At 42.3% G+C, this 13462-nt stretch overlaps 1 protein-coding gene across 1 annotated transcript in view; it reads left to right on the forward strand.

Annotated features, from left to right (window-relative positions):
* Nucleotides 1–10523, forward strand: part of LOC108791270 (uroplakin-3b-like) — a 14196-nt gene extending 3673 nt beyond the window's left edge. The window contains exons 2-6 of the mRNA XM_018561705.1: nt 2787–2930; nt 4921–5137; nt 5913–5992; nt 9493–9616; nt 10352–10523. Of these exons, the coding sequence (XP_018417207.1) occupies nt 2787–2930; nt 4921–5137; nt 5913–5992; nt 9493–9616; nt 10352–10523 (737 nt within the window). The remainder of the gene's footprint in view (nt 1–2786; nt 2931–4920; nt 5138–5912; nt 5993–9492; nt 9617–10351) is intronic.
* The last annotated feature ends 2939 nt before the right edge of the window (nt 10524–13462 follow it).

A 13462-nucleotide genomic window follows, 5' to 3' on the forward strand; every position in this document is an offset into this window, starting at 1 on the left:
ATATATATATAAAACTTGTATGTTTAAAACAGTTTCCAGGGATGTGTATATAATATAATATATTTGTCCTTACTTTCCATAGGAATGAATATAATAATAATAGGGGATAGAGGGCACTGCTGTTTGGTGCCATTACAAATATGGAAAGTGTGCGATAGGAGGCCATTGACTTTTACTCTGCGAAAGGGGTATGTTTTAAGGGCTAGTATTCTTTTTTTTTGCATCAAGGGCCAAAAAGCCCAGGTGTCAAAAGGTTGCTGCCATGGAGTCCCAAGCCACTCTATCGAATTACTTCTCAGTGGCTGTGGACAGAAGAAACCCTTCTGTATTTATTTTAGTGGCCCAGTTGCTTAGCTTCAGAGCATTAGTGCCTCACAGCCTAGGACAAAAGCTCATTTGGTCCAAGTCAGTTTAGGAAGGAAGCAGAGGGGCAAGGTGGTTCACTTCCATTTTTGGGGATAGTTTGATATCCACATTTAAAAGCGAGATGGGTCTGTGATCATTTCATTGTTTTGTGTCTTTACTGTCTTTAGGGATGACAACTATGTATGCTTTATTGTATTCAGGCACAAGAAAGTGGCTGAAACTTTTGTAGTATTGAAGGGAGAGGCTGTCCGGTCCTAGATTTTCCCCCAGTTTTCATTGTTTAATGGCAGTGAGGAGCTCCTTTTAGGTTAAGAGGTCCTCCAAGGTCTGAGCTTGTTCGGAAGAAAAGGCAGGGGGACCATATTGCCCTAAAAAGTTATTTAGTTGATACCTGTTGCACCAAGCTTGTTCGGTATGGGGGCCTGCATCTAAGTTGTAGAATGTGCTATGCAATCACATCAGTCTTAACGCGTCAACCTTCAGAAATGCTTGTTTGGCCTTTAGAGAGAGGACCAGCTATTTAGAATAGCTTCTGATTAATTACCAGAAACCTCATGGTTTGTTTTCCAAGTTCGTTGGCAAGTTGCTTCTGGCTAGAGTTATTGGCTAACGTTTTTCTGCAAGAGATTTCTAAGGTGTGAATCAGTACCAGGAGGGTTTTAGTTTTTCCTAGTGGGCTTTTTTTTAAGTTGTGTATTTAGGTTAATGAGGTCACCTCACACGTTTGGGCTATCCACACAACGAGGGGCGAGTATACAGAATCTTTTTGAGTTCAAAGTATTCTTTGTGTGTAGATTGAATGGGGTGGACTCAGACTCTAAGAAAAGCTGAGTTGAGTTTCCAGATTTGGGTTTTCTGTTTTAGTAGAGGAAATGAAATGGTCATGGTTACAAGATAATGATTCGATAATATCATTGATTCCATTAAAGCCTTTTCCAGATGGGTAGAATTTGCTGGGGGCAGGAAAAGTAATCAGTCCTTGAATACTTATTGGGATGAGTCGAGTAGAAGGTATAGTCTCCCTTGGGATTGAATGCATGCTAGGAGCCGTAAGGGGTGAGAGATTGTAATGATTTTTTGATTTAAGAGCTCTATAGGTAATAATTGAAGTACCATTGGGTGTTTCAATGAGGTGGCTAAGGGGGAGATTAAGGTCCTTTGCCATTATGAGTATGTCCATGAGTACGTGGAATGATTAAATGGACCTTGCCTGAGGTTTGGGCCATAGAGGTTTGCCATTGTAATTGGTTTATCGTTTACTTAGCCTTTTAAAGGAGGTAAACACCTTCTAGGTCTTTACATTTGTCTAAGATCCCTCTCAACTTAGCAGGAGTGTTCATGGAATGATAAGAAATAGGGATGCACCGATGCTAGTATTGGTATCAGTGCCGATACCGAGTACTCAAACAAATGCTCCAATACTTATCCTGATACTGAAACATCCAGTGAGAGGGAGATTTCTTCTAACCAACAGTGCCGTGAGGGAACATAGAGCCGGCTTCCTGGCCAATCAGGAAGCCAGGCAGCGGGTAATGACTCGCGGCCAAACAGCATGGAGCCGGCTTACAATCAAGAAGCCGGGCAGCAGGTATTGACAAGCTGCCTGGCATCCTGATTGCCTGGGAAGCCGGCTCCATGCAACCGGAAGTACCGGCAAATACAGAAATATAAATATCGATACTCGTTACCGAAAAATGGTATCAGCGCTTCCCTAATAAGAAATTAGGTATGTGTGAATGCTTAGCTTGAGTATTGACCCTGTAAGAAAATGTGTTTCCTGCCAGAGTGCTATTTGTATTTTGTATTTATGTAGTTCTGCTTAGAGTTGGAATTTTTTTTGGTATGTTGAGACCTTAACATTGATTTACATGATCTTCTAGGTCAGATTCTAAGTGTAAGATGGCCTTTCACCATCAGAGTGGTCAAGCTTTGGCTTCCTAAAGAAGATTAGAATGGGTGGGGAAAAGGGAAGTGGGGCAGAATATGTGGGAAAAGGGGTGGGGAGTAGTGTAACATAGGGAGGAGAGGGTGATGTAGGTCTGGGTGCTAGGGAGGGGGGCAGGTAAGCAGGTGTGAAAGGTGAGGAGGATTGGAATTCTGAAAATGTTTGGGAAATCATGAAAAGTCATGTCACCATTGACAGTATTTACTTCCAAACCTCTATCTTAAAGCATCGTTGTGTCTATCATTTAACCCTGTAAAAGTAGCACACTTGTTACTTGTGACTCTGTAAAAACAGATACAACATATTGGCACTTGTGAAAATATGGGCAAAGCCCATACAATTTTAACTATCCTATTTCTCAAAAGTTTATATTTTTACAAAATAAACAATCCTTATTATTATTATTTTTATTATTATTACAAAATGTATGTATTTTCTCACAAAGGCATATAACTGCTTTAAATTTTTTTTACAGATGTTCCATTTTATGTTCCTCAAATTACATTCAAGCCATTTCAAGGAAAACTTACATACTCAACTTTCACCCTTGATGAACCACAGTGTATCTTCCAACAATATAATACAAGTACAGTTTGGTTGGTGGTTGCCTTAAATAGTGGTATGTTGAATAGTTCATATTTGTAATGATTTACTAAACTTATATATCATGTTTTTGAGGCCTGGGTCATACAGGTCACAACTACTTGACACTGGAATAGTATAAAATACATTTGTCTCCAATTCAAATCAGACTTAAGTCAGTTTACAAAATATTTTTACATACAAATACATTTTACATATTCATTTATGTTAACCTATAAAAATGTGTAATATCATTTTGTTGAAGAACTCTATTTATAGCAGAACTTTAGGCTGATAAAGCAACAGTGATTATTGCTGTTATTTATCTGTAGCACCCAGATAAGAAGAGGGAGGTGCAACATTTGGAGCCTATTAGGCTTTCTTGAAGTGCACATGCTGACATTAAGACAGAGGAGAGTGATGTCCTCCACAATATGGGTATACTCCTTCACGGTTGAGTCAGAAGGTTTGACCAGTTTGTAAACAACCTGTATTGCTTAATCCTGCATTCATACCTGATCAATTTGTTGTGCACTAACTGAAACGCAACAATGCTGAATATGAAGATTCTCATTTTATTGAGTGGTGCCAATTCACATTCCTGGGTGTTATGCTGATGCTTTTGACACGAAAAAGTACCTGAGCTTTCTTCAGGCAGAATTGTGCTATTTTTGGCCCCACAGACTTCAATGGGAGTGCCTGAAAATATGGAACACAAGCAGTTTGGTGCACATGTATTTGTGCCTGATCGCCTCTTCCCAGCAACCATAGTCCTGTGAGCAAAATAAAGGATTCGGGAGCGTTTATGCTGGATTTGGAGACTTTCATCTACCTGGTGAGGGCCCATAAGAACCTTTACGACCTCAAAGATGACCAATTTAAATACACTACAGCTTGTATATGTGGAAATACTGACTGTACCCTGCTTACGATTGACTGCTGGCTATACACGATTGGGGGGCTAAGTGCAAGTAACTTTTCTGTTCTGTCCCTTTGGTCCTATCCAGACCTGATTTGTTGTTCAACTTATTACTTTTTGTAATATAAAATTGAAAATGCTCAATAAAAACTATTGAAACTAAATACACTATAGCAAGTGGCAGAAGACCAGGGAGTGAAGTTTTCCTGGATGTGGTATACTGATAGCACGATTACCACTACACCACAAAGAACAGAAAGCAGATACATGGACAAAGATGACATGAGTTGACAGATGATACTGAGTTTCATTGGCCAAAACACAAGAGTCTGAAGCTTGAAAACACATAAAAAACCCACCTGAAAAAAAAACAAATTCTCATGCACAAAAAAAACCTTCAAAATCACTTGAAAATGCAAACACCCAATTGTGACTGGGGCCCATGTCACACTAGCACCTTTGCATACTATGCACATCTAGTGGCCTCTTCTCCTATGCAATATCCTGGCTGCCCTGTATAATTGGTTGCTTTTGTTATGCACATATTAACCTAGCTTCCCTGGTCAGGAGTGTGGTCATGCCCCTCACAAGCATTGTTATTGATCAGTGAGGTATCAAGTGTGCCTGCTTGCACTACAGTGGTATTAAAAAAAATGTTGCAGGGGACGGGGCTATCAGCATTGTCACTGCTGATTCACAAACCTGTAGCTTATCAATCAGCACCTGGCCACACCTAGTCCTGATCACTGCTTTCTGGATTGACGGCACTGCCTCTGCCTCCCACTGTGAGTTGTAGTCTCTGGGAGGGGCAGTGTGTGAGAGAAACACATAAAGGAGGATGTGGCTCGGTCAGGGAAGGTAAAGGGCGTTTATTGTTTATTTTATGAGGATTGTGCATCACATACTAACTGGATTTGGAACTTGTTTAGACTCTTTAAGTTGTACTTTATTGAAGGTTCTTGTTATCATTTTAAAACTATTGGAGCTAGAATTATTTCAAGAACATATATATCTTTTCAAATATATGTCACAAACAATTTATAATAACAGTTGTTAGTTTTACCCACATTGTTTCATATTATGATTGCTTTTCTAATTATCTTTGCAGCTGTGCCAAACTTAACAGAAGCAAATCTGAGTACCCTAGCTAATTATTCCTCATTCAAAAAAAATGGTTATCATCATATTTACCCAAAAACTGCCTCTAAATACCCATGCGCTGACATGGCTCCGCAACCCATTGCTGTGCTTCCAGTTGGAATTGAATCAAATTGCACAAATGTTAATTTCTGTAATGGCCCTTTACCCAACCCTGGACCTTACCGGTAAATTTTGTTTCTTTCTTTTCTTTTCGGTTACATTTAGTATTAATGTTTGTGGCTAATTTCAGTGTCAGCATCAGGCTAGTCCCCAGGCTTAGGCCCAGTCAGTCAGTCAGTCAGCAGCCTCCCACCAGGGAGGCCTGGGGGAGGAGAGAGCATGTTGCATTAGCCACACTGAGCATTTATATCCTCTCCCAGCATGCATCACTGGCCTGTACCTTCCAGTGATTGGCTAGGAGACACAAATGCTCAGAACAATCCTTATTGGCTGCTCTACTCTGTGTGGCACAAACACACCCAGCAACAGGCAGATGCAGCATCCATAGATTGTTCTGAAGAAATGAGATGAACATAGCTACAGATCTATCTCGGACTAACGACAGTCTGAGAATAACTAAATTTCACAGCACTCCTGCTTACAGGGTGCTGCACAGGGGGAAAAAATTGTTGAAAGGAGTCAGAAGACTTTTTACAGTTTAGGTAGCATAAACCATCTCAACTTTTTGTTTGGTGGTCTGTGCAGTTGACAGCTTGAAAGCAGCTGTTAATATAAAGCATTCAGAATGATCCGTATGGGCCCATTCTAGCAATCAATTTTACTAAAACTATAATGACACAAGGGGTGGAGCTTTTACAAAAGGACATCACCATTGTGGTGTCTCTAGGACATGATGATGTTTATGATATGCCCTGTATTAAAACAGAGCTAACTCTTTATAGTAGGAAAGTCATGAAACTCTGTCACAATTGCTCTGAGGTTTTTTTCCTATGTTGGCAGGGCTAAATTTGTTGTGCTAAACAACAACAACACAATGGTAAATTCAACACGATGGTCTGAAGTCATCAACCTAAGAACAGGTATAGTTTACTAATTTGACTGTCACATAGATTGATGTTTACAATTATTTTCAGAAAGTATGGTAGCCGTGGTATTATTCCTGAATATAACATCATAATATGGAAAACTATTATAATATTACGCTTAGAACTAAACAAAAGTAAGAACCTCTTCTCTTTGTATCATGGAATTGTGCTAGAGTACCACTAATGTTGCTGCACTATACACTACAGAAGAAAGTAACCAAAAATTCAAATAAGCAGGTAGAAAGAAACAATGGGCAAAGGGAAAGGAAACACTTGTTTGCACATGTTGCACAATGCAACAATGCATGTGTGTTAACATGGGAGCATTTTCAAAGGATAGTTCAAAAATATGCTCCATCACTAATATATAAACTGAAAACACAACAAGCATTGTAGTTCATAAAAAATGGCATACTTTACTTACACTGAAGTACTTTCTTGTATTGGTAATACAAATTGCATAACATTGTGATGGCACCAAAATGATGGTTTTACTTGGCTCATAGAATAGAAATACAATATATGAGTGCACTCTAGAGAAGGGAGGCAACAGGGGCAGACCGACCATTGGGGCCGTCAGGCATTGCCAGGAGGTGGCCCGTGGCTAGGGACTGCCAACAGGCTATGGTGCGGCTGTCCGGGCGCATGGATGGGGCGGGTGCCATCAGGCAGACCAGGCACGCACAGCTCTGCAAAATCATGATGCTGTTTCCTTACACCGCTCTTGCATTAGACGGTGTAATGAGCAGGTGTTAGGATAAATGGGCGGCAAAGAGAGGCAGGGAATGCGTGGGACTAGCCGGCTCTGAGCAGGGATGTAGCAGGGAGGACCCAGCAACTGGTCATCTGATTAGAGACCAGCCTCTCGCTCTGGTGTTCCCGACACACAGTCAATGTGTTGGAAGAGGAGGGGGAGTCCCTTTGCACACCCTCTTCCAACACAGTTAACTTCTGTACCCTCTGCATCCTCTTCCTACAGTGTTCACCTCTGCACTCCTGCCAAGCAGTGTAGGAGGGGGGTGCAGATGTGAGAAGTATTAGTAAAGGGTTGCAGGGGGTGCAGAGGTGGGCAGTGTAGGAAAAGGGATGCGGGGGGTGCAGAAGTAAGTTGTTGCAGGAAGAGGGATGCAGGAGGTGCAGGGGTAAGTAGTGTAAGAAGAGAGATGCAGAGGCGGGCAGTGTAGGAAGAGGAATGCAGGGGGTGCAGTAATGTATATGCGGGTGGGGCTTCTATGTGGGCAGAGCACAAGGGGGCACCACTCACTCGTATTGCCCGGGGGACCTATACTCTTGTATTGCACGGGGCCCCATGTGTTGTCAGTCCGCCCCTGGGAGGCAAAAATGTTAGCTTATTTCTTACTTACACAAAAAGGACCAGAAGAAGAAGGTGGGGTCATGGAAAACAAAAAACACTGGGCAAGGTTTTACTAAGTGTAGGAGGGGGGTGCAGATGTGAGAAGTATTAGTAAAGGGTTGCAGGGGGTGCAGAGGTGGGCAGTGTAGGAAAAGGGATGCAGGGGGTGCAGAAGTAAGTGGTGCAGGAAGAGGGATGCAGGAGGTGCAGGGGTAAGTAGTGTAAGAAGAGAGATGCAGAGGCGGGCAGTGTAGGAAGAGTAATGCAGGGGGTGCAGTAATGTATATGCGGGTGGGGCTTCTATGTGGGCAGAGCACAAGGGGGCACCACTCACTCGTATTGCCCGGGGGACCTATACTCTTGTATTGCACGGGGCCCCATGTGTTGTCAGTCCGCCCCTGGGAGGCAAAAATGTTAGCTTATTTCTTACTTACACAAAAAGGACCAGAAGAAGAAGGTGGGGTCATGGAAAACAAAAAACACTGGGCAAGGTTTTACTGAAAATGTAAAAAAAAACAAAAAATGAATACATATTAATATAGGGCAGGTATTTAAGGCCCAGACTACCTTAGGAGCTAGGCAGGCTTCATATAAAATCCAGACAGAAACACAACAAGCAATGGTAGTATAGGTAGCCAATTAGTGCCTTTGTCGCAGACAGAGTTACAACAAACAGGCGAGGCAGCGTTCCGGGCCGTTTTGGTTAAAAAACATATTTTTTCCGTTTAAAATGGGCTTTCAGTGCATTCCAGGCATTTTTGATGCGTTTGCATGCGTTCCAAGGCAGGTCCAGAGCAGGTAAAATGGGGCCTGCTGCAGTTTTGTTACCTGCTCTGGACCTGCTCTGGAACTGAACTCTGCGATGCGAACTGGAGCAAAAAATACCATTGGAATACATTGGACGCAGTTTTGCTCTGGTCTGTAACTGCACTGCTCTGCACCTGCTCCTCGCTTGGTGTGAACAAGGCCTTACTGTTTGTTAATAATATGTAAATAATTCAAAGCTCAGGCACACATGAATTTTAAATAGGCCTGGAAGGGAACACTAACTGACACTAGTTAGACATGAAAACCACTACACAATACAGTGATTACCTCAAAAGTACACATAAAAGCAGGAAATTAAGGAGAGAAAAAAGGGGTCACATATACAGTGGTACCTCGGTTCACGAACTTAATTTGTTCCACGATTCTGGTCGCGAACCGAATTGGTGGCAAACCGAATCAAACTGCCACAACCATGTGTCAGAGCAGGGAAGATGGCTGCAGTTGTGTTCATCACCCGATGCGAAGTTCGTGAACAGAAGCATAATTTTGCCAAACTTCCTGTTCGCGAACCAAATTGTTCACGAACAGAAGCGTTCGTGAACCAAGGTACCACTGTACTTCTTACCTTTGGCATCTTTCATCGTGGGAGTGAAACTTTCCCAATCTGGCCAGATTTCAGAGGCTATTTGTGCCCAGGCATTGCTCCTCCTTCCCCTGTTCTTGTATTGAGGGTTCCTCTGATCATGGATGCAAGGGTGGTCACGCACTTGCCTGATAAATGACTCAAAATGTGGACAGTCTTGAATCCTGTAAATCGTGTGAAACGTGCACGCAAACCGTGCGAAAACGTGCACATGTTGCGAACGCACGTTTTCATGCGTTCATAATACAAGTCTATGGGGCAAAAACACGCTGTTAACTGCTCAAAGAAGCTTATGTACCTTTTCAGGCATTTGGCATTTTCCTGCTGGTGTTTTTCTGATCAGGTGTGAACAGGGGCCATAGAAAATCATGGGATTTCTTGTGTTGGGCGTTTAAAAGCGCTTTTCCAGCTGTTAAAAAATGCCTAGGTGTGAACCAGGCCTAAGTGAAAAGCGGCGCTAAAAGAGCAATGTTCTGTTTTGGTCGGTGTGAAAAAGAGCTCTTCATCAAGGACTCAGGTGCATATGGCTTATCCTATTTAAACTATATTTGAAAGTCTGATTTAACTTGTTAAAAGGAATTAAAGGAAGATATAGGGAAAAAAGTAGACTGTTTTAATTGGCGTATGTGTTTGAGATTCTTCTAAACCGTCAGTAGTACTTGTACTCTACCTTAATAACGTAAAACATATCATATAACCATATATTCTACTTTCTTCCTTTCCCTTTAGTAATGCCTCCACCTAATCTGGTGCCACAAGGACGCAGTGCTGGAATGATTGTAATTGTAGTCATTCTCTCTGTCCTCACCGCTATTTTGTTGGCATGTCTCATAGCTGCACTTGTTATGGGCAGGTGAGTACACTTTTTTTTTACTGTTGTTTGTTAATTTGCCATATATTATATTCCTACCTTATACATGCAAAGCTTGTAGTTTTTATTATATTATTGTAATCTTTACTAGTGTACCAATAATATTGTAGTATTCAAACCAACTTGAATAAATATCCTTCTAATGATGTATTACCTTTTTTTTTTATACAACCTAATATCAAAGTTTCTCTCTCCTCACCGCTCGGCGTGCTGCTGTGATAGCGGCTCCGCCCCCACCACCGCCTGCAGCGCTTCGTTCACTTCTAGGATCCCCGCTACATACAGATGGAGGAGAGCAGCGGGGATCCAGAGGAAAAGCCCCACGGCAGGAGGACAGGACTTCGCAATCTACCAGGGATCGCTTTGCGATCGACTGGTAGATCGTGATCGACCTAATGGGCACCCCTGCTCTAAAGACAAGTCAAAGCTGAATGAGGGTATTAGACATGCTATGTGCCTAGGCGCTTGTTTATAAACGTTAGAATAGAAATTCCCGATACCGGTCATCACCATCTAGGGGCACTAGTGCTGCGTGAACGGAATCCGCCCCTCTATATGCCAGGCAGAATGTTTATACATGACCCCCCCTAGTGTCAGTAGAATTTCTACAAATCTTGATGATATTTGTAGCATGCCTTTTTTGATGACTTGTGCAGCTTTATTCATTTTCTGTTTTAATAATGCTAAAATTTTTCACATTTGTACTTTAATTTATAGCAAAGACATCTGCTGGTGTCACACATTGGACAGTGAAGGATTCTTGGTGATGGAAGAGGTGGACATGGAAGAATATGTATTAAATACTACATACTTTCCACATAATATGTACAAGACACATTCAAGACGACTCACAAAAAAACCAAGTACTGTGTACACAGTGTTTAAATGACTCCGTGGACCTTTGTGCTCCCATATGTAATATGTTTTAAAGATACCTATAAATTGAAATGTTGTATCTTAAACTCTTTAGCCATGACTATTTTATAAACAGCCAAATATTTTACAATTTTTGTATAGCTTACAGAGATATGGAGAAATAAAATCCTAACTAAGGTTTGCTACATGATTCTATCTATACAAGAACGTCAAGCACAGGGGGAAATTAAAGGCCAATTTTACCTAAAATCTTTGTTGCCATTTTAAGTGGTTACCGGCAAGCTCAATGGCATGCTGGATTACTTTACTTTTTGCAATTCCTAGAACACCAGTGGCTAAATCTAACCATTGGAATTCCAAGTCCTGCCCAGCTTCTGCAGCCATTACAAACCCAAATGATTGTGGCATAATCCCTATCCGAGGGAGAAATAAACAAATAGCTAGGAAATCCAATTTCAAGATGTTGACACCCTCTATGACTTTAATAAAGGTCCAAAGACACAATTTTGTGGAGAAATGTTGTCCCTGCTGTGTTAACAATCTTAAGGGAAAGGTTTGCGGAAGCTGCACTGGCAGGAGGAAATATCAAGAGCTCAGTTTTTGAAAGGTTGAGTTTTAAGAAGTGTTGTGACATCCAGAATGAGTCTCTGGAACGCACCGCAATTGGTGTGAACAAGCCCTTACGAACACCCACATTTCACCATTCCTGCCAATTATTAAGGTACAATGGCACTTTCTTTACCCATAAAAATCTGACTTTATCATGAAAGGGCTAGTTAGTTGTGTTTGCCCCCCAGGCCAAAGGTTTCCTGGCCTCCTTTAACCTGCCACCTGTGAAACACAGAAATGTTCATAAATTATTTTCTTTTTTTAGATTTTGTGTTTAAAAAAATAGGAGCAGAAAGCCATCTTTCATTTGTTCACAATCGTTGTAATAACATTGGAATTTGTTTTAATGGACATGCATGTATGTTTTATAATTAAAAATATATTTTATAGTATAGGGTGAGTTGTGGAGTAGAAAGATATATTTGAGTGTCATTGGCATAGAGATGGTATTGGAAGCCATGTGAGGTTATTAATTGACCAAGGGAGGAGGTGTAGATAGAGAAGAGAAGGGGTCCAAGGACAGAGCCTTGGGGGACCCCTACAGAAAGATGAAGAGGAGGGGAGGAGTTAGAGTTGTAGGTGACGCTAAAGGAGCACTTACATAGGAGGAGAACCATGAGAGAGCAGAGTCTTGTTGGCCAAGCGAGTGGAGTTTTTTGAGGAGGAGCAGGTGGTCAACAGTGGCAAAAGCAGCAGAAAGGTCTAATAGCAAGAGTAAGGAGTGGTGGCCATTGTTTTTAGCTGTTAGTAAATTCTCGCCACCCAGCTTCCCGATTAGCAGGGAAGCCGTCCCCATGCTTCTCGTCACTATGTGAAGAGGGAGCCTGGAGCCGGCTTCCCGGCCAATCAGGAAGCCGGGCAGCGTGTAATGACGCGCTGCCTGGCTTCCTGATACAGAAAGTATCGGGCTAGGCATCTGAGCATTTGGGCGAGTACAAGTACTCATCCAAATACTCTGCATCGGCACAGATACCGATACTAGTATCGGTATCGGTGCATCCCTAGTATATTGGGGTCCGTAGTACCAAACCCGATACAGTAAAATTTTATTTTAAAGTATGAAATTTGTTGAGTGGCGCCCATGGGAGAAAAAATTTGTCGAGTGGCCCTATAGGGAATTGAGTTTGAGACCCCTGCTCTAGAGGGTCAATAAAAAGCTGCTTCTATGGGCAGCTGGCACTCTCATCACCAAAACTATAATGGATTGTTAAGGGTCATTCATGGGAGCTGATTACTTTAATCACATTGGATTTAGTTTAAATTGAATTGGAGACCAGCGGAACTTTGTTTAGATTATTGCCCTCCTGCCAGTATCTCGTTTCCTGTCCTCACTGCTAAACTACATCTTTATATTGCTACTCTGCTGTAAGTGGTCAGAAAGACGGAAGAACTTTTATTACATTCCTTTTGGTGGGTCTGGTTACAAAAAAGATGTCAAAAACTATGTTGCTTCATGTCTGACTTGTACACACAAGACACCCCAATCTTCCCTTTTGGATTTACTCCAACCAGTCAGAACACCCATAACAACCATGGGGGTCAATTTCTATTAATTTTGTGGTTGATCTACCTCCCTCTAAAGAGATGGCCACCATTCTAGTAGTCTTTGACCATCTCAATTTATCCCAACAAACTGCCGAGCTGATGGCCCAAGTGTAATGCCACCGACGGGGCGGCCTCTTGTTTGTCTGCCGCGGTCCTCTGCGTCCCACCGTGGAACGCGGAAGACACACGAACTCCGGGTTGTGACGCGGCGGCTGCGTTCCACGGTGGAACGCGGAAGTCGTCCGGACCAATCAGCGATCCCTTCTCACTTCCTGGCCCTATTTAAGGGCACTGATGAGGCAGCATGGCGTTCTGTGATTGTTGTCTGAACGCCTGCTGCCTCACGAACCTGTGTATGGGACTATCACCAACCGGACCCTTCTCATCCCCCTGCTGCCATCTGGAAGACGGACCTGCTCAGTTCTGATACTGGAGTCACCTGGGAGTCTCAGCCATCACTCAGCTACTGCCAATCGCAAGTACCCTATCTGTGAGAGAGCACCTCTCCTCTGCCTGCATGCAGGCTGATATGAACTGTGTATTAGACTTACTGAGTATCCGCTCTTAACCCTGCCGCAGCCACTGCATGCTAGTGTTTCAACTACCAACCCACAGTCTATGAAGCAATAGTACTGTGTTGAATTGTGTTGTTTTTCCTTTGATCACGTGATGGTAGAATCTCAAACTCACCGTTGAGATTGTGAGTGACGCCTGAGATTCGTATCTGATTGATCCTATTACTCCGCAGTTGAGATCCACTATTGTAAAAACTGCAGACGTGACACCAAGAAATATTTA

This window comes from Nanorana parkeri, unplaced genomic scaffold (genome assembly GCF_000935625.1).
Source record: "Nanorana parkeri isolate BGI_ZX_2015 unplaced genomic scaffold, ASM93562v1 scaffold539, whole genome shotgun sequence".
Taxonomy (NCBI): Eukaryota; Metazoa; Chordata; class Amphibia; order Anura; family Dicroglossidae; genus Nanorana; species Nanorana parkeri.